Source organism: Saimiri boliviensis, chromosome 2 (genome assembly GCF_048565385.1).
Source record: "Saimiri boliviensis isolate mSaiBol1 chromosome 2, mSaiBol1.pri, whole genome shotgun sequence".
Classification (NCBI taxonomy): Eukaryota; Metazoa; Chordata; class Mammalia; order Primates; family Cebidae; genus Saimiri; species Saimiri boliviensis.
The window spans coordinates 97129543-97150935 of record NC_133450.1 but is presented as its reverse complement, the minus strand read 5'-3'; the positions used below and the strand labels follow the sequence as shown (position 1 = coordinate 97150935).

The window sequence follows — 21393 nt, the reverse complement described above, 5'->3', positions numbered from 1 at the left end:
AACAGGTGGATGGAGCTGGAATAAAAATCTAGCAGTCTGGCTCCAAAACCTGTGCTTTCTACCACTTTGCTGTAACCCTCACCGAGGGAACTTCATGAAATTACCTAGTGGCACAGCGGTATTGGAAGGAGAGCCAGATGCTCGAATAGAATGACTCTATCAACTCTGCCATGTAAAATGGAAATAATAGGTACATCTGCCACTACTGCTAAATTAAGAAAACCCAACACAATGTATTTGAAAGGCAATTCCCCAGTGGCAGGTCTACCCAGTCTCCACTGACTGCATTCCTCCTGCCTTCTCACAGGGGCCGCCGTTCATCCTCATTTGAGGTTCAATCTCAGTTCCCAGAATTAACTCTAACCTTAGGCTCAAAAGATTTCAGGAGCCCCAGCTAAGCCTGTCAGGTTCTACACTGAGCCATCTCTGTTACGAAGGGGGCTCCATCTAAGTTGTAATAACTCGGGCTTCTGCCTTATACATCTGTGCCCAAAGCCTTGCCGTGATAGCCAGCTTAGCATCCTCTGAGTCCCATCCTGCTCGCCAGCTCTCACTACCCACAGTCACCAGCATCATGGTATCTGTAGGCAGACTCTGGCAGTACCACCCATTTTATCTCCTCCTGGATTCTCTATCATTTCACTCTGTCTGACCCATGACTCTCTCCCATGCCTGCTTTGTACAGAATCTCTATTAAAATGGAGAAATAATGAGGGAGATCAGGTGTTTGTCTTACATTGAGCCTTCAGTGAGGACATGACCCTGTCATTCTCCATGGCAACAGATGCTGACTCAGGAACCTGGTCTATACTCTCAAGGTAACTCAGCAACCACAACCCCATTGCCATGGGGTGACAGTTGCCCAAAGTGACTCCTAGTCCAGACCCCAAGGGCTGACTGCAGCAGCCCACCTCATAGACTGGACTCACTCGCAGTCCTTCAGGATGTCTGGCTTCTCCCCATTGCCTGTCCTACTGCCCATGTTATGGCTCTTCCAGTGCTTTCTCATAGCCTGCTGTGAACCAAGATGCCCTTGTTTTCTGGTAAACACTTTCCATCCCACTTTGTAAGAAACACCACAGTGCATTCTTGTAGTGGACTATTCCCATGTTATTGCTTCCCGTATTATTGGCTGAAGATAAGAAGGGCTATGGGTTTATCCTCAGTACACCGCAATCATGTTGGCTGGGGTATACAGAATCTTTGCCAAAACAAAGGGCCAACAAATAATCCCAGCACTTTTTAAACCTGATGAACTATGTAAGCAAAAGCCTAACTTCCTGGAGCATACAGACATCCTTGAAAGTCCCTTCCTCTGAATCTCCTGGCTGATAGGAAGGAGGCAGGGCACTGGGGGGTTGTAGTTGCCGAGCTAACTTGAGCATAGACCAGGTTCCCGAGTCAGTCCTCAGCAGGTTACACCGAGGACAAGGTTATGTCCTCATCCATGAGGACCCAATGTAAGACAAGAAAGTGATTCTCCCACATCATTTTTTCTCCTCCATTTAAGGAGAAGATTCTGTACAAAATGCCTGCCATACCCCACCAAAGCAGGAAGTAATCAACACGTTTTAATTTAATAATACTAATGCTTAGCCTTCTTATTCAGTACTTTCCAGCATCATAATTTCACCATGGCACATTCCAGCAAAGATTAGTGAATTCACATGGAACTCAAGAGCTTACCACCCTGCTAGGCATTAAAATAAAAAAAAAAAACCACACAACTCAAAAGTTGACGTGCAAACTTGGACAGGATATATTATCCTACCTAAAATTGAGAAGAAAGTGTCCATAATTACTTAACACTGATTTAAAATGTATGTGACTGACAGAATTAGTTCCATAATTTGCAATGCCCAGTGTGAAGTGAAAATGTGGAGCCCACGGTTCAAAGCAAAGCATTTAACCAAGCATGGAGCTCTTCTCAGCGCGGCCTCGTTCACTGAACTTGGCTTCCCAAAACATTTTAAAAATACATTTCCAAAACCATTTCACTACTCATTCTCTATGACTTGTAAGCTTTTCTCCTATTATAGTAAGTAAAGAATAGCAGTGTCCTTCTTAAGACATTTTCTATTTCACCCTCACCCTCTTAAACTCCTTGACTCTCTGACAGAGGATCTGGAACTAATTTACTCATTTAATCAAGGGGAAGAGCGGTTTTCCTTAAAGGAACAGTCCATTCAGTTTTACTGCACAGCCCTCTGCCTAGAGCCTCCTCAACTCACCAAAACGACCCTTGAAGTGGAAGGACAGGAAGCATTTTTGGATCCTGTTCTATGACCCCACCAAAACAACAACAACAACAAAACAGCTAACCCACACTTAAAGCTCGAGCAATTGGTGGGAGGTGGCACTGATGGTTGGGAAGTCAACAGGGACAGAGGCTCCAATTACTCACTGGGAAAGACACCCCAGTTCAGTTCTGCATCCTCGCCCTGGGAAATCACGCCGCACCCACATCAGGTGTGGGCAGCTGTGTTGTTTCGCATGCGTTCCAACCGGATGATCGTTCCCACTGGAAGAAGCAAGCAGCTCTTAGGAAGATACTGCTATGTGCTGAGGGCGGAAAGAAAAAAGAACTTTTCCTTTGAGTGTTTCTTTGTTGTTGTTGTTGTTGTTGTTGTTTTTCTCCTATTCAGGTAGAATGAATAGTACTACTGTGGGTAGATGAAGTAGAGTTTAAACACAAAGCATCTATAAAAGACACATAGCGCCTCTTTTAAAGTTTGGACTAAATTATGGGCAGTCATAAGGCCAGCGTGGAACAGCAGAGCCATGGGGGTAAGGGTGTGAGTGCTAGAGCCAGGGCCTGAGTTTGAATCCTGCTCACCACTTACTAGCTATGAGCAGGCAAATCACTTCATTTCTACACCTTAGTCTCATCATATGGGATAACAAATAACCCCACCCCACCCCACCCCACCACTGGGTCGAGGTCATTGCAGGGACTAAATGAGTTAATTCACATAAGGTGCTTAGAACAGTGCTTGGCACCAAGTAAACCATCCTTTGCTATTTCTTATTAATATTTGACTGGGGTGGGAGGGAAAATCTTATCAAATTCTAAAGAAAACGAGTAACTTGGTGCCTGCCAGTTTGCTTTTTCTGATCCTTTCTTTCTCTCTGGTATGTCTCCAGGACAAGTATACCCAGAGATGTATCATTTTCCTAAATGATTCCAGAATCTGAATGGGACTCCACAGCCCAGGAGATTCTTTCACGAATGGTTGCTTTTACGTATCAGATGCCTATACCCGATGAAGGGTAAAAAAACCATTATTCCCAGTAGTTTTGTTTAAATCTGTCATTGAGAAATCTACTACTGCAATCTTTCCCTCTCTGATTTACATGTTCCTCTAAAGTCAACTCACATTCTCATGTATTAATTCACCGCCTCACAAACCCACCTTTGGGCACCCAATGCCTACGTTCCCAACCAAGTTTCCCAAAACCACACCAATCAACCAAACCAACTTCGATTCTCATTACAAGTTACTTCTGCATCCTAGAAACGAGTCCAATCCTTGTACCTTAATATTATCATATTGCTGAAGCAACACTTCTCTGGAGCCTGCTGAGGCTTAAGGGGCCCTCAGCTCCAGTAACAAACCACAGAGCCACGTATTACAGATTTACCTCTCTGAGGAGCTAATTCTGGGCTCAACAGTATCCATACAGTGGCTGAACGAGGAAGATGGTCTGTTTCTCATGGTGTGGCTCTTACATTCCAGGGGAAAACATGACCTTCTGGTTTTCAGAATTAAAGTGTCCCCTCAATCTGACAAAGTCACTTCCCATCTGTAGAGTTCCCTGACCTCACAAGCTCATTCTCTGGCTTGCTTAAAACACTCTTTTTTTTTAATTAAGACCTTGCTTTTTAGCGTGGTTTTACGTTTAGAGAAAAACTGAACAGAAACTACAGAGCTTGCATATCCCCCCAGCCCCTCAGGTGCACAGTTACCCCTATTAACATTGTACGTTAGTGTGATACATTTATTATCCTCAATGAATCATTAACTGATGCCCATAGTCTGCATTAGGGCTCACCCTTGGTGTTGGACAGTTCTATAGACTGACAAATGTACAATGGCCTATATCCAGCCTTACAGTATCATACAGAATAGTTTCACTGCCCTAAAAATCCCGTGTTCCAGCTATGCATCCTGCTCCTCCTTCCTCCTGAGCCACTGGCAACCAATGACCTGTTTACTGTCTCTAAAGTGTAACTTTTTCCAGAAAGTCACATAGTTAGAGTCATTCTATATGTAGCCTTTTCAGACTGTTTTCACATAGCAACATGATTTTTCAGTTTCATGTCTTTTTGTGACATGATATGCCTAGAATACTTTTATCTGTATTTTTAAATCAGTCTTCATAGGTGAGGATGATGCTCATTGAAATTTGAGAACCACTGTTTATCTTGAGATGGGGTCTTGTATGTGGCCAAGGCTGGTCTCAAACTCCTGGGCTCAGGTGATCCTCCCACCTCAGCCTCTAGAGTAGCTGGGATTACTGGGATTACAGGCACAAGCCACTGTGCCTGATGAGAGTGGTTCTACAGTTTTGTTTCCACCACTGTTTTCTTCAATTTCTTTGTTTTTATTTTTGCGAGTCTTGCTATGTCATTGCCCAGGCTGGACTGCAGTGGCGCAATATCAGCTCACTGCAACCTCCACCTCCTCAGGTCAAGCAGTTCTCCTGCTTCAGCCTCCTGAGTAGCTGAGATTACATGCACATGCCACCACATTGGGCTAATTTTTGTGTGCATATATATACATATACATGGTTTTTCTTTTTTTTTTTTTTTTGTAGTGATAGGGATTTGCCATGTTGGCTAAGCTAGTGTCAAAATCCTGACCTCAGGTGATCCACCCACCTCAGCCTCCCAAATGCTAGAATTACAGGCATAAACTACCGTGCTCAGCCTTCAACTGAGATGTAATTCACATACCATACAAGTCATCCATTTAAGGTACATAATTAAATGATTTAGTATATTCAGTGTTGTACAACCATCACCACAACCAATTTCAGATCACCTCCAACAGAAACCCCGTACCCTTTAGCTGTTAACCCCCTATTCCCTCATTATCTCCTAGCTCTGGGCAATAGGAATATGCTATGTACGTGGATTTGCCTATTCTGAGTATTTCACATAAATGCAATCATTCAGTATGCTGTCCTTTGTGACCAGCTACCCTCATTTAACACAAGGTTTTCAGAGTTCATTCATGTTGTAGCATGTATTCATACTTCGTTCCTTTTTATGGTTGAATAATATTCTAGTATATGAATGTTTTTTGCTGTCCATCCATTGATGGACATGTGGGATGCTTCAACCTTTTGGCTATTATGAATAATGCTGCTATGTATATATATGAATAAGTTTTTGTGGGGACCTATGTTTTTAATTTCTTTTGGGTATATAGTGAGTAGAATTGCTCTGTTAAATGGCAACTTTGTGTTTAACTTTCTGAGAAACTACTATTTGTAAAATGATGTGGCTACTATGAAAAAAAGCAATCACACCAGCAACATATGAGGGTTCTGAATTTTCCACATTCTTGCCAACACTTAATACCTGTTTTTTGATTATACTCAACCACACGACAAGTAGTATCTCATTGTGGTTTTGATTTGCATTTCCCTGATTACTAATGATGTCCAGCATCTTTACACATGCTCATTGGGTATCTATGTATCTTTTTGGAAAAAGGACATTGTAGATCCTTTGCCCATCTTTTAGTTGGCTTTTTGTCCTTTTGTTGAGTTGTAACAGTACTTCATATACTCTAGAATAAGTCTCTTATTAAATACATGATTTAAAATACTGTCTCCCATTCTGTGGGTTGCATTTTCACTTTATTAATAATGTCCTCTGAAGTACAAATATTTAAAATATTGATGGCATCCAGTTTCTTTTGTTGCTTGTGTCGTACCTAAGAAGCCACTACCAAATTCAAAGTCACAAAAATGTACTCCTATGTTTTCTTCTGAAAGTTTTAACTCTCACACTTAGGTCTGTGGGCCCATTTTGAGTTTATTTTTGGATATGCTGCGAGATAAGGATTCAACTTCATTCTTTTGTGTGTGGTCACTCAGTGGCCCCAGCACTATAGTTAACAATAGTTAAAACACTGTTCTTTCTCCACTCAATCGTTTTGGCACTGTTGTTGAAAAAGCAATTGACTTCTAATGTGAGTGTTAATTTCTGGGTTCTTTACTTCTATTCATTGATCTGTATGTGTATCCTTATGCCAGGACCATACCGTCTTGATTACATTTTGAGTTTGAGAAATATGAGTCTGACTTGATGCTTCTTTTCTAAGACTGTTTTGGCTATTCTGGGTTCTTTGAGTTTCCATATAAATTCTACAATCAGCTTGCCAATTTCTGCAAAGAGCTAGCCAAGATTCTGATAGGGATTATGTTGAATTAATGATCAATTTGGGAAGCGATCATATCTTAACAGTATTAACTCTTCCAGTCCATGAATATAGAACATCTTCCCATTTAACCAGGTCTTAACTTTTTCCCAAAAATGTTTTGTGGGATGCGATGCACAAGTACTGCACTTTTTTATTTTAAAAATTACTTTTTGAAATAGAATTTCTTAATTTTCAGTTTGCTCATTGCTACTATAGAAAAATATAATTTTGGGTATACTAATCTTGCATATCTTATAACATTGCTGAATTTTTTCTTTAGTTCTAATAGTTTTTTAGTGAATTACTTAGACTTTCTACATAAAAGATCATGTCATCTGAGAATAATTTTATTTCTTCCTTTCCAATTTAGATGGCTTTTATTTCATGTTCTTGCCTAATCCCCCTGGCTAGAACTTCTAGTACCGAGTTGAATTAAAGTGGCAAGAGCAGACATCCTGGTCTTGTTCCTACGCTTCAGGGAAAAGCATCCAGTCTTTCACCATTAAGTATAATGTTCTGGGGATTGGCGAGGGGGAAGTTACACATGAAGTTCTATATTGTTTTCTTTTTCCAAGTACTAGCTCTTTGCCTCACCTTGGTTTTGGATGAAATTCTTCTCATCTGTTTTAGCTAAAACGTCACTTTCTTGGGGACATCTTCCCTGATCCTCAAACTAGACCCATAGCTCCCTGCACTTACCATACTTACCTGCACTTGTAACAAATACTTATCGGCATCACTCTCCCTCCTAATTCCAGTCCGCCTTGTTCACAGGTATGTCCCTGACTGGCACACACTGCTGGGTATTGCTGTAAACCAGCCTCACATACTGTGCCCCCTCTTTCCTGACTTTGGCAGGGACACCGTTCCTTGCCCTAAAACTCCTTTTCTGCCTCTGTTTCCAATTCAAGGGCAAGGATCTGCTTTATTCATCCTTATACCTAGCATCTAACACAGCCTGGCACGAGGTAACCCTTAGTAACCTCTGTGAATTATTCTAACTCTACTTAAAAGGATGTCATTTTTGCCCAACAACAACAACAAAGAAAACCTTACCTTCAACTGGGCCAATCTGATTGGTCACAGCAAATCTAAGCACTCTTTCTTCATCATTATACAAAGCAAACACCCGGTCTACGTTCAGCTGCTGGGTGGCGGGGAAGGTCGGGCGTCTGGGCGCGTGCTTGCACACCTGGTAAGTGATGTTCTGGTGGACGCGGTAGGACCATGTTTGGTTGATTGCACCAAAAGTGAGAGAGTACTCTCTGGAACTTGTAGAGGTCACAGCTGCAATAAACACATTGGTACTTTAAAATATATGCATATTAAATACAGAGATTTTCACATGGGGTGTATTTTTATGCAGAGTTTTTCATCTAATTCTTGGAGCATGTTCCCTTGGGAACTTCCTGAGTTTATATGAAAAAAACTTGCAAGGAAATCCCAAAAACCTGAGTGGATACAAAGCCACAGTGCTGAGAGGGAGAAGGCACTACAATTGTCCATGTCATTATATGCAAAGCATAAGTGCGCCTGAGTGCCAGCCATGCCAACAGTGCTCTATACCTACTGCCTCATTTATTCCTCACAACAGCGCAAGGAGGTGGGCACCAAATCATGCAATCAGAGGCTTACAGAGGTGAAGTAGGCTAAGATGCAATGCGGCTACACGGTAGAGCTAGAACTGAAACTCACACTGGTTTGACTTTACACCCTAAATTTTAAACCAGTCCATCATCTACATTGCACAGAAGTGACGACTTCCAGCACCTTGCACTTCAGTAAATCTGAAGAATTCCAGAGAAAGGAAAGGGTTGTCTCTCGTAATCTGAGTCTGGGAACAAGCCCAGGTCAGTTATCTGGACATTGACCATTTTGTTCACAGCCCAGGTCTCTGCTGCCCATTTCTTCCCTACGTTCCTGCTAGGCTGCCAGCTCTCAGCACAGGAGAAGCAGGGATCAGAGGAAAGGCACAACTCAATCTAGATTGCCGTGCTGCACAACAGCAACTGTGATGGAGGCAGCCTCTTGCACGCAGATAGTATTTTCACAGAACACATCATGCTTCACACATATTACTGACCACGTAACATAGAAAAAGCATTTTTATTTCTACACTAAAGGTGAGAAAATACATTCTCAGATATTAAGAGGCCTTTCCTTACAGATAAGCAAATCCAGGATATAAGTTCTTATCTTTTGACTCCAAATCTAGCATTATTTTTAGAGTAAACTACAGCATTCTGTTTTTTTGTTTTTTTGAGACGGAGTGTTGCTCTGTCACCCAGGCTGGAGTATAGTGGTGCAATCTCGGTTCACTGCAACCTCCACTTCCTGGGTTCAGGTGATTCTCCTGCCCCAGCCCCACAAGTAGCTGGGATCACAGGCACCTGCCACCATGCTCGGCTCCTGTTTGTATTTTTAGTAGAGACAGGGTTTTGCCATGTTGGCCAGACTGGTCTCCAACTTCTGACCTCAGGCGATCCACCTACATCAGCCTCCCCAAGTGTTGGGATTACAGGCATGAGCCACTGCACCTGGCCTCTGTGATTTTTAAAGCAGCCTGAATTCATCAGCTGAAACAAGGTTGAGACAAATAAAAATTCCAATAATCAGTATTTTCCATGTCGCAGAAAGCAGGATGGTTAAAAACTGTACACAATTATACCATCCCTAGCCACCCCCATGGACCATGTTGCTACTGATAATGCTGTTATTTGAAGGTACTGGGTAGGAATATAGATATTCTTGTGTATAGCAGCCAGCATTCTGCTCACTTACACTATGTATTGTATTCTAACAATAAGAGTAATAACATAACAGAGCTCATCTTATGTTCCATTGGCTGTTCTAGGACATGCCAGGTAGTAAGTCATTTAAGCCTTAAAACTATCTTGTGAGATGGGTACCATCCCCATTTACAGTTGTGAAGACTGGTTACACATACCGGAGTCTGAGTAGTGGTACAGCTCCTTGTAGGGAGAGATGTGGGCTGTGAAATTTGCTGGGACATAAGGCACCTGGCCTTGAATGTTGGTCTTAATGCTCAGGTAGTTCTCCGAGTCGAGTCCCTCAGCAGTTTGAGTGATGCGAACCCTCTCCTCTCCCGGGTAGAATGTAACTTCCATGTCATGGATAAAGGCAGCACCTAGAGATGAGAAACATTCAGCACAGGGATGAAAAGAGGCCTTACTTAAACAGTTACCAGTACACACTGCCCACTCCCAATTTCTACTGCTCTTGGAGAGTGTGCATAAGGAGGTTATCTGATATCTGAGAGTAAGCACCATCAGCTGTTGATTCCACACCTTCCCAGACTTCTCCACTGAAGAATATGATTCCATCCTGCCTTACCTCACCCAGCTTCTCTCTGCACAAGCTTGCATTCTGAGAAACACTCCTGGGAACATCCTCGACTTTTCTCTAAGGTTGCTAGACTTAGCAGAAACAAACAAGCCTACCAACAACAAAAAAAAAACACCCAAGACATCCAGGGTTTTTTGACTGAATTTCAGATAAGTATGTCTTGTGCACTATTGCGGGGATACTCTTACTAGAAAGTTATTGTTTATGTGAAATACAAATTTAACCAGGGATACCATGTTTAATCTACTTTTGACCCAAAGTTTGACTCAAAGTTTGATGAAAGGCAAGAACCTATAAACAGCTACTGAGCTCTGCAGTTAAAGATAGGGGAAGAACTTTTCTCACAGAACTTTGTTTTTCATGCAATTAAGATAAAACCACTAGGAAACAAGTTTTCAGATGGGAAGGTAAGAATCCAACAAGTATCTTCTAAATCCTTGTCAGTAGGTGGCCTTTCCAGCAGCACTGGTACCTCCTAGAAGCTGGGTAGAAAAGCAGCGTCAGAGACCCCACCCCAGGCCTGCTGAACCAGAATTTGCATTTTGGCAAGACCTCCAGGTGGTGTGTGTGCAGGTTCAAGTCTGGGGCTCACCGGTCTATACTGTTACAAGTTGTGGAGCTGGGAGAAGGACACCCCTTCCCCATGAAGTAAAATCATCCCCAGGTGCCCCAAGTACTATCTTTGCATTTATTTGACAGATCTGTGCATAATTTAAAAAGCTTGACAAATATGCTTCAATAAATTGGAGTTAGAGGACATGAATGCTCTGAATGGAAACATCCTGTTTCTCAGAAGAGCTGGGAGAACACCGAGAAGAAATCGGTGCCTTTCAAAAATCAGTGATGTCAGATCAAACCGTTCCCCACAACCTCTGGCCGGAAAACTACATACATGTGGCTCTAGCACGTTAAGCAAGGGATTCCTCTTTCACTGTGTAAAGGCCCAATACTCTTCCCCAGGAGCACCACCGCCAAAGCAGTGCCGACTACCGGCCTTCTCAGAGGCCCTGCTCACCTGTGAGGCTGAAGCCATTCTCAGAGCCAGGTTTTTCTAAAGCAAAGAGCCAGCCAAACAGGCCTCCAATTGGTGTGAGGGGGAGGAGGGCCTGGGCTGCAGGCTGCGGGATGTGGCTGATGGCCGTATAGGCTCTGCCGTCATTGCCCACTACATAAGCATGCAGGTCCACATCAGTGAAGTGCACAGGTGTGTGGCCCACGTGGAGGTGACCACTTACTTTTCCATTCACTCGGTGAGGTGCCCCTAAAAGACAGAAAATCCAGTTAGGTTTGGGTATCATCCTGGCTAGAGATGGGTACTCACAGGTATATTTATTCCACTGACAACTTCCAAAACTCACTCTTTAGGGAATCATTAAAGTGACTTGCTAACCAACCAATTATCCATCTATGAAACAGTCCTGCCTCCAATCTGTCTTCTCCCCTCCTCCCCCTCTCCACTCCTCTTTGGCTCTAACAAGCTGGCAGAAGGAAGCATTTCTGGATAATCCTCAAATTGGGAATCAGCCCAAATCAGTTCATTCCTCAAACATTTATTGAGCACCTGCAAGTTGCTAGCACTCTGATTTAAGTAGTGGAGATGTTTGGTCTGTAAAGCAGAGCTCACAGTGGTAGCTGGAAACAGGTAAGTAGGAACAGACACAGGAGTCCCCAGCCCCAGTCAATCACCTTCGGGCAGACAGTGCCTCCCATTTCCATAAAACCTGGATTGGCAGTGGCAGCAGAAGCCAGTGGCATAGTCCGTGCAGAAGGCATGCTGGGAGCACTGTCTGTGGTTGTGTTCACAGGTTTCCTTGTTGGCACCATTATAAGTGAAGACTGAAAAATAAAACAAACTTGCCTTAAAAGGATTAAATGATGCCAGTGTCAATGCTTCATCAGGGACATAGCATCCGCTCCATGGAAGCAGCTTAGATCATAATAAACAAATAGGGTTTTGATGTTTAAGAGACCGGTGTAACATTCAACCCAAGGGAATTCACCTGCTTTATCTGCTGGCAAGAAGAATTGCTTACTGCACCTGGCTGGGTCTCACTGCAGAGTTGGTGAACTAAGATAAGCTGCACCCACGGGCTTCAGTGCAGTAAAATGAAAGCAAACCAGTAAGTACATGTTAGGTTGAACTTCATGAAACTGATATTTTTGTGGGTCAAAAAGGGCCAAATATCAGCACTTTTTCTTTCTTTCCTTTTTTTTTTTTTTTTTTGATGGAGTCTCGCTCTGTAGCCCAGCTAGAGTGCAATGGCACAATCTCATCTCACTGCAACTTCCACCTCCCAGGTTCAAGCAATTCTCCTACCTCAGCCTCCCGAGTAGCTGGGATCACAGGTGCCCACCAACGCGCCTGGGTAATTTTTGTATTTTTAGTAGAGATGGGGTTTCACCATCTTGGCCACGCTGATCTCCAACTCCTGACCTTGTGATCCACCCACCTTGGCCTCCCAAAGTGCTGGGATTTCAAGTGTCAGCCACCGTACCTGGCCCAAATATCAGAACTTTTATATGGTTCAACCTGAAGACATCCTGATAGGAAGACATAACAGAAAAGCTAACAAACGTCTTACGTCTAACCATCCTTCTTTTAGGTAACGCTAAACTTAAAAAAAAAAAAAAAAAAGATAATAGCCAGTCTCACTACCCAGATTGTTTTGAGGGAAGCATCTTAAAGAAAGAACACACGCACCTACCTCAAAGAAAGAGCATGGGAGAAGGAGATGGTGGAGGGCAAAATAACAGGGACTCAAGCTATTACAATGCTCTATGCCCGTGGCAGGGTTTGCTATGATGGATATGGTACCGGCATTATTTCCATGCTGTAGCAGACAGCTTGGACCCCACTCACAGATCTTCCAAGAAATTATGGAGAACCAGGATAAGCTCAATGCCCCAGCAGCTGTTTCTTCCATTTCCTACTTATTCTGCCCATTAAAAGAAGAGGGCCATCTGTGCTGCAGAGAAATGGGGAAATTGGGGCAAATGCCATGGTTCATAAAGGAATTGCACAAGGGGATGAGGTGTGGTGAGGGCTGTGAATGGACAGGAAGGTGCTTTCTCCAGGATGCTGGGGACTATGCCAATCCCAAGCATGGCCACCAGGAGGCCAAGCGGCTGCACACACCTCTGCCTCCGCATCCCCAGGAGCTGGGGTTGGCTGGAGACTCCAGGAGCACGCTGTTAAGCTTGGATGGCATGGAATTCTAGTGTGAGACACTGACACTGGCGTCAAGGACGCCCGACTCAGGAAAAACCACATGGTAGCTGTGTTCCTGGTCTGGATCTGCAGAGGAGGAGACAGGAGATGAAGGAAGAAATCCAAAGATCACTATTTATCGAGTATTCCCAAGGTGAACAGAAAACAAAGTAATGAGACATAGCACCACGTAGGTAACAATGTCACCAGGATAAAGACTTGCATCAGCAAAATAGAAAAAAGTTCACACTTAAATAGTCCTTAACATATACAAGCTTTACATTGATTAACTCTTAATTTGCACAACAACCCTATGTAGCAGGGACTTTATTTTTTCAGACAGGGTTTTTCTCTGCAAAACCAGTCTGGAGTTACCCAGGCTGGAGTGCAGTGATGCAATCTCAGCTCACTGCAACCTCGACTTCCCAGGCTTAAGTGATCCTCCTGCCTCAGCCATTCGAGCAGCCCCAGGCACAAGCAGGCACCACACCTGGCTACTTTATTTTTGTGTGTGGGGAGCAGGGAGGGGGGGGTGCCTCCCTGCATTGCCCAGGCTGGTCTCGAACTCCTGGGTTCAAGTGAACTTCCCACCTAGGCCTCCCAGAGTGCTGAGATTACAGGTGTGAGCCACTGCTCTGGCCAGGGACAATTTTTTAACCCCTGTTTGCAGATAAAGCTGAAACACAGTAGACTGAAGTGCCTGAAGTCACACAGGCAGTGAGTGGCAAAGAAAGGATGTGAACCTGGGAAGTCTAGTTCGAAAATCTTAACTGCTGCTCTCCATGACCCTTTCAGTGGGACCCAAGTATGGAGATCAAGAGCACTAGATTAGGGATGATCACATGTCTGGAGTTAATCAGTACAGACTTCAAGTATAATTTGAGTCGTACTTTATAAATCAGGTTTAATGGTAGAAGCGAGCAGGGAAGATGAGGTAGGTCAATCTTACAGCATGTTGAAAAACAGCACAGGTAAGAAGTCAGAATAGCAGCAGCGGCATTAGCTTTTGGACTGCAGTACTGCCTGCAGATCCTCGGCAAAGCAGCAAGCTGAGGGTTGGCAAGACAGTGTCGGCTCAAGTGGAAAATCTGATTGGAACATAGTAAGAATGAAGTTGGGACTCGAGATTTAGTTTAGGGCCTTGGATGACTTGGCTGAGAAATTCCAGTTCGATAAAAATAGAAAATTAGGCATGACTCAACTTTATTTAAACAAGAAAGTGACAGGCTTAACTTGAAAAAACAAAAAGTAATATAAAACTCAAGGCAGAAAAAAACACCCAGGATGGATCATGGTAAAACAAACTGCTGAGAAGAAAACTGTATCGCTATAGTTGGTTTAAGAAAGGGGGAAAAACATTTTGAATAAAAAGAATGTAACTTAGAAGTGTCAAAATAAGGCTTCTCCAGTTCAGAAATTCACAGCTAAGTGTAAGGAAGCAGCGCCCGGAGGAACTCGCATACTCTCAGTGTGTTCACGGCTTAAGGGCCATCAGGACTTTCTCCCAGAGTTCAAGGGATGAGGGGCTGCAGAGGTGCCAGGCTCTAGGACTCAACCTCAGCCCGTCCTCGTCCTCGGGGGCTCTGTGGAGACTGTGCAAACCGTCTTTCAGCTTCCTCATCTCTAAAATCAATGTACCACCCCTTCCTCGCACCTGCATTGCCAGAAGTTGCCTTTCTTCTTAACGTGCTTCTGAACACCAAATAAAAAGGCAATTTGCTACAGGTCTAAAGAGTAGTCATTTTCAGAAAATTCAGATTAAAAAAAAAACAATCCCAATTCTACACACAGTTCTGCCCACAAATTAAGGAAATAATGGGCTCGGATTGTACCCCATCTCAGCTATTTTGTGAGGCCCTGTTCTGCAACCCAATTCTTATTCTAAGACTGATTTACCAAACAGGGAGAGAGAAGATGGAGGAGATAAAGTATAGATGTGGAGAGTTAACTCTAGTAGGTGGAGTCATAGCTTTTATCTAGGTAAAAAGAGGTACAGCGATGCAGCCAGCAACTTACAAGTGCGACTGTACAACAGTTTAGAAATTGACTGGAAGCCAGACTAAGTTTTTATTATATTAAAAAATAATAATGATGAGTAGGCTCCCATGAAAGGCTATCATGAGACTCAAACCGTAATTACAAGGGGTTAACTAGTTACTGGTAAGCTAACTTGGGAGTCTTTTTAAATCGTTTTTTTGTGGAATATTGTATTTTTACGATGGTACTTACCAAGAACCCACACTCTCCCACCTTCATGACAGTCACGTGGGGCGGGCGGGAAAGAGGATGAACCAGCCCCCTAATCCGGGGGAACGGCAAGGCTCCATTTATAATCCCTGTTCCACACCTGCCTTCATAACCAGGTGCACACACAGGTTTGCACACTTCACATTTACAATGGCAGCTTGTTAGGTGAAAGGTAAATGCTTATTACAATTTTTGTTCATTCATTCACTAATTCAACAAGCATTTACTAACCTTTCACTATAGACCTGGCCCTGGTCTAGAAACCGAGAATATAGCAGAGAGCAAAAGAGACAAAAATTCCCGTCCTGAAGCTTATGTTCTCCCCAACAGCAGTCAATAAGCAAGAAAATTACTTAGTGTGGTGGATATGTTAAGAGCTGTGCAGAGAAATACAGCAGGGAAAGACAAGAGGTGGGAGTGGGGAGGTATACGTGGGGCTCTTTTAAATAGCATGGTCAGGGAAGACCTCCGAAGACGGTGACTGAGCAGAGGCCAGGAGGAAGTGGGGGTGTGAATCCCTTAGATGAGGGCAGGCAGGGTGCTGTGTCAGGCAGGAGGAGTGTGTGGGCCTGTGGGAGGGACAGTGAGAAGAGAGATGGCCTGGGTCATTGATGCAGGGCCTTAGAGATCACAGGAAGGATTTCGGCTTTCATCTGAGTGAGATGGGAAGCACTCAAGGGTTTGGAGCAGAAGAGGAACCTGCTCTGACTACGGAAAATCAGGCAGGAGCTGGAGCCTTGGTAGTAAAAAGCGCTGGTACAGAGAATGAGAAGGGCCCAGGCCCGGGATATTCTGAAGGTGGAACGGAGAGGGCTTGCTGAAGGATTGGATGTGGGATGATGCTCAGTCCTTATGTGGGAAACCAAAAGGGTGGAGCTGTCAGTTACTGAGATAGGGAGACTGAGGAGGAGCAGGTCTGTGGGGCTCAGTTCTGACAACGTGAGGTGTCAAGGAAATTCACCAAGGGGTGAATGATAACTTACCCTCTCAGCACAGCACCATGCAGTCGTTCACACGGAGAGCTGCATTTCTCCCCGTAGATTCCAGGGACCACTGCATCAGGATCACCTGAGGGCCCACCTTAGCCCTACCAATTCCACGAGCTGCGTGCATCCTCATCTACACTTTAGCAACCCCTGCAAGTGATTCTCAGACCAATTGGTGTTGCTTGGGATACTCACAAGCCTTGGATTTCTGAGCTAGGTGTTGCTCATTAATATCATTAGCAAATTTAATCTGACGAATTAGCAACTCCTGGGGTGGGTAGAATGTTAGGAAATGCTCTTATGCTCATTCCTGGCCATCTGAGAAGTGGAGATCAATGCTGACGGCTCACTGGGGCATTTATCCACAAGAATGCAACGTGAAGATCCTTTAGCAAAGGTTAAACAGAAGCACAGCAGCCAGATATCCCTTCCCTGTAATAAGGGCAAGAGCCAGAGCTATTTATCCAGGGTGAGAAAAACCAGACCTCTCACCAACCTGACTGCTCAAATTTCTATGGGAATTGCAGTTAGACTCAAAGACGCTGAATTTCTTTAAGACTTGGAATGAAGATCTGGATCCCAGCTAGATGAGATGTGCAGTGAACAAGTCCAAGGAAAAGCACTTTTACTTTTGGTTGGTCATTTGTATGTCCCTTCCCATCGTGGCTTTGAGTATATATTTTCATGTAGTTCTTCCTATTCTAGTAAGAAGGTATTATCTCCATTTTATAGATTAGAAAATTGAAGCCCACAGAGATTAAATAATCTTTCGGCTCTAAATCCCATCAAATTGAGGAGGCATCAGAATCATTGAAGTGCAGAGAAATACGGCAGGGACAGACAAGAGGGTCAGAGGGGGCAGGCGCACTTGACTCTTTTAAATACTATGGTCAGGGAAGACCTCTGGAGAAGGGGACATTTGGGCAGAGGCCTGGAGGAGGTGAAGGAGGGAGCAGGCTTTAAAATGCAGATTCTGGTTCAGAAGGTAGAGGAGGGGCTTGGAAATCAGTGGTTTTAACCAGGTTCCCAGCTGAGTGACAGGATGAGAGCCCACACTTTGAGAATTCCACTTTCTAGTCCATGGCCTCCTCTGGGACTCACACTCTGCCAAGGAGCTCCTGCCACAGAGGGTCAACCCATAAGGAGACAGGTCTCCTGGCACCTCAGGACACAGCAGGAGGGTGGAGGCTGGCCAGGTGTGAATGACCTCATTTTGTCACGGATTTGTTAACTGAGGTTTGATAGTTGCTAAGGGATTCTTAATATGAACACTTTTTAAGTCTCATTTTTATTTCTCCATTTAATGCTTTTTTAAAAAAAACTTTTCTCATGTCCTTAATAGAAAGAAAAATGGGGTGGGGATACATCAGAAGAAAGAAACAAATGCCCTGCCAAAGGACTTGAGACTTGTCCTAGCTAGGAGTTGGCGACAAAAATGGGAAATTCTCCTCTGCCCTTGTTCTGAGCCATCCTTCAATCTTCATTTTCCCAGAAACACTTAAGCACTTGTCTGCAGCCCTTGGCCGGCCTGCCCTTTTTCTCGGAGGGCCCTGGCCCAGCCAGAGGGAAGGCTCCCTGGGTTGGCCCGGGTTCACTGGGCCAACACAGGGACACAGGAGGCTTCCTGTACTGGGCTGCCTCAGGACAGCTGGAGCCACTATTAACAATATTTACTGCTACCTCAAAAAAAACAAAACAAAACAAAACAAAAAGGGCATTTTCACTGCAGGACAAATTTTTCTAAGTGTCCCATCTCCCAGAATGACAGACTAGTTAGAAAAACCATATCCAACTTTACAATGAAAAACCAGTGGACTGCTTTTTCCTCCAGTTTCATGTTTGTTTACTTTTAACGTATGTGTGTGGTGTCTAATGATGCTGGTGGCAAACAGTGATCAGAACCCTGGGGGTGGCCTTCTAAAACTGCTGGCTTGACACTGGCAGGCTCTCCCCACTTCTGGTGAAGGGAGAGGGCCCCTACCAGGAATTATTTTCATACAGGTGTCTTCACAGGTATGGAGGGGCCTCCTGGTCAAAGACCCACTGTAACCTGGAGGTGCACCCAGGGGATGGTCTTTGGCGCCTGGAGGGTTGGATTGGCAGCAGCACCTGCTTGAATTCTTCTCGGAGTTGAAGTCAAGCTTAGGACACATTCCGGCAGCCTGTCCCAAGGCCGAAAGTGGAGTGCGACTACATGAGGTTTCTGAAAGCCAGGTGTCCTTCCTCCTTCTAACTCATCATGCAGACTGAGATTAAATTTAGCTGCATATAGCACTGCCTCAGTAGGCTAAAGAATAACTAAGATCCCTACAGGCAAACCTCATTCTCCCTATTCTTCTCACAGCACAGGCAGTCCCATGGTCCCAGGCAGCTGAAGCCCTCACCGGCAACCCTCTCACACCCCACTGGTAACAACCTTTGTCTCTCTCTGTCTCTCTCCCTCCCTTTCTCTCTCCTCATTCCCATCTCTGCACTTCCTCTCTTGTCACTTCTCTGTTCATAATGTTTTCACACGTTCTCCCTCTTAAACTCCGACCGGAGGCCTGGCTCAAGCCCTCCTTCTTTACAAAGACCTCCCCTCTCTAACTGCAGTGACTCCTGGACAGTACCTTTGACTCTGTGCCATCCTATAGCTTTCTCTAATTTCTGCATGGCTTTGTTGAAGTCTTTGCCCTTGCTAGATAAGTTGCTAAGTATTCCCAAGCTCAGTTTCCATCTCTGTAAAATGGAAAGGATGATAGTACCCACTCTAAAGGACAATTTTGTTTTTTTCAGACAGCGTCCTTCTGTTGCCCAGGCTGTACAGTGGCACCATCATGGCTCACTGTAGCCTGGAACTCTTGGGGTGAATTGATCCTCCCACCTCAGCCTCCCAAGTAGCTAGGATCACAGGTGAGCACCACCAAACCTGGCTAATTTTTAAATTTTTTTAATAGAGACAAGGTCTCCCTATGTTTCCCAGGCTGGTCTCGAACTCGCCACAGGGCGATTCTGAGGACTCGCCGTGGCAATGCAATCTAATGCCAAGTTCCCCCTTCAGAGCAGCAGGCAGCACTCAGCAAATGCCAGCCAAAACTGCTACTATCACCAAGTCAGAGACGGGTACATGGCAGGAGCTGGAGTAACTTTTTGATTTTACAGCAAAACTACCAGAGCTTCCTAGAGACAAGACTCCTCAGACAAAGCATGCTTGCACATCCATCGTACTGCTCACTGTTCCGTGGCCAAGGAAGACAGAGCTCAAGTGTGGCCGGGACCTTCCTGCCTAGTGTAGACATGACCTGAAAAGAATCTACATTTCTGAACAAAAAGAAAGGTCCATAAAATGAGTCCGGGGACTCATTTATTTAAAAATAAATTTAAAAATGAGTGGTATTTTTCTGGGCCTTTAAATAAATCTTTGTTTTGTTTTGTTTTTGAGATGGAGTCTCGCACTGTCGCCCAGGCTGGAGTGCAATGGCATGATCTCGGCTCGCTGCAACCTCCGCCCCCCAGATTCAAGCAATTCTCCTGCCTCAGCCTCCCAAGTAGCTGAGATTACAGTCACACACCACCACACTTGGCTAATTTTTTGTATTTCTTTGTAGTAGAGATGGGGTTTCAATATGTTGGCCAGACTGGTCTCGAACTCCTGACCTCATGATCCACCTGCCTCAGCCTCCCAAAGTGCTGGGATTACAGGCATGAGCCACCGCACCCAGCCACCTAAATCTCGACTACTATGAAGCTTCAAAGGGAAACTGGGCAGATGCTTTGGGCAGGTGCTTCCGAAGCCCAATTTCAGTTTTCGCAAGTACATGATGAGGTCTTCATTAACTCTGTTTTAGAGCTGAGGAAAGCCAAGGGTCAAACAGACTCTATGTCTTGCCCCAAACCACATAGCAGAGCTGGGAGTCAAGGTCAAGTCCACCTTGCACCAAAACCACGCACTTTCTATTCCACCAGTAAAAGAAGCCAGTTGGATACCATATGGCTGGGTCCTTAATACTGGGCAATGTTCCATGTCTCTGTCACTCCCTCATGGCTTCCCAGAGTAAGTCCACACTGTCCACACTTAAAAGATAGATCTTTGAGGCTCCAATGTGTTATGCGAAAGAAATGGTCACTGCATCCTCTCAAAAGTATTTAACCATGGCATGCTTCTATACTTCATACATCCCCCTAAATCTCTTTTTTAAAAAAACTGGATTTTTTTAGTCTAAGCTACAAAAACTTCTAGTTAGACTTTTTTCTCCCTAAATATGTATTAACCAGCTTTTCACAGGCATTTTTGCCATTTCCAAGATGTCTATAGTAGACTGCATCCGGCAGCTGATAAATATCATAGTTCATGCCCCACAAGATTTATAGCTGTGCCTCTGTTCTTCTCTATGGCCAGTTCCTGAAGCCTCCGGCACTGTGACTCCAGTCACCTCGACCTCTCACAGCCTGAAGCAGGGTGTGCAGCCCCTTCTTAACTCTTTAACACATGACTCCATAGATCTGCTTTTTAATATTTCCAAGCTCTTCCCAGGGAAGGAAATCACAACCCCCAAATGAGAACGCCAGTCAGGAATGCATCTTTCCCTCAAATCCCTTTGAGAAAATTTTTGATACATGGCTTTAAAATTTATTTAGAGGAAACTCATACTGTCAATTCTGGAGATTCTCAGAAGGATCTGAAGGCTCTAAAGACTTCCAATAAAATTTACATCTTCAACTTTGGCACAAATTAACACAAAACTCTTTAATAAGCACATTCTTCTTTCTCTACCCATCATCTGCCCCATTCCCACTGTTTTAAATCTTCTAAAATTAGTAACAGCAGCCACTATTTGTTAAGAACCAGTGAGTTACAGACATGAAGCCACGAACTTCACAAATATCCTGTCTCATTGAATCCTCCCAAGAAATTCACAAAAAATCAGAGGCTTACGGGTTACATAAGTTACTTCAGGTCACCCGGCAACCTTGGAAGGCCAGGATTCAAACTCTAAGCGGACACCAATGGACTCCCCTGAATCCTTACACAATGCCACATTAGTCAGAAAATACTGTCTTCCCTCCTGAAATAAGTACTTCTCCGTGCACTATCCTGCAGATAATACCGGAGCAGAGCCCGGAAGGTGCTTTCTGCTAGGTCAGCCTTGTTTTTGCCACAACAGTGACAGGA

General features: G+C 44.2%; 1 protein-coding gene across 1 annotated transcript in view; it reads right to left on the bottom strand.

The window, feature by feature from the left end:
- NID2 (nidogen 2) overlaps window positions 1-21393 on the bottom strand; it is a 67909-nt gene that overhangs the window by 30903 nt on the left and 15613 nt on the right. Inside the window, exons 5-8 of the mRNA XM_010341079.3 lie at window positions 11487-11636; window positions 10816-11061; window positions 9382-9582; window positions 7491-7721 (exon numbers count right to left, since the gene is read on the bottom strand). Coding sequence (XP_010339381.3) covers window positions 7491-7721; window positions 9382-9582; window positions 10816-11061; window positions 11487-11636 — 828 coding nt within the window. The remainder of the gene's footprint in view (window positions 1-7490; window positions 7722-9381; window positions 9583-10815; window positions 11062-11486; window positions 11637-21393) is intronic.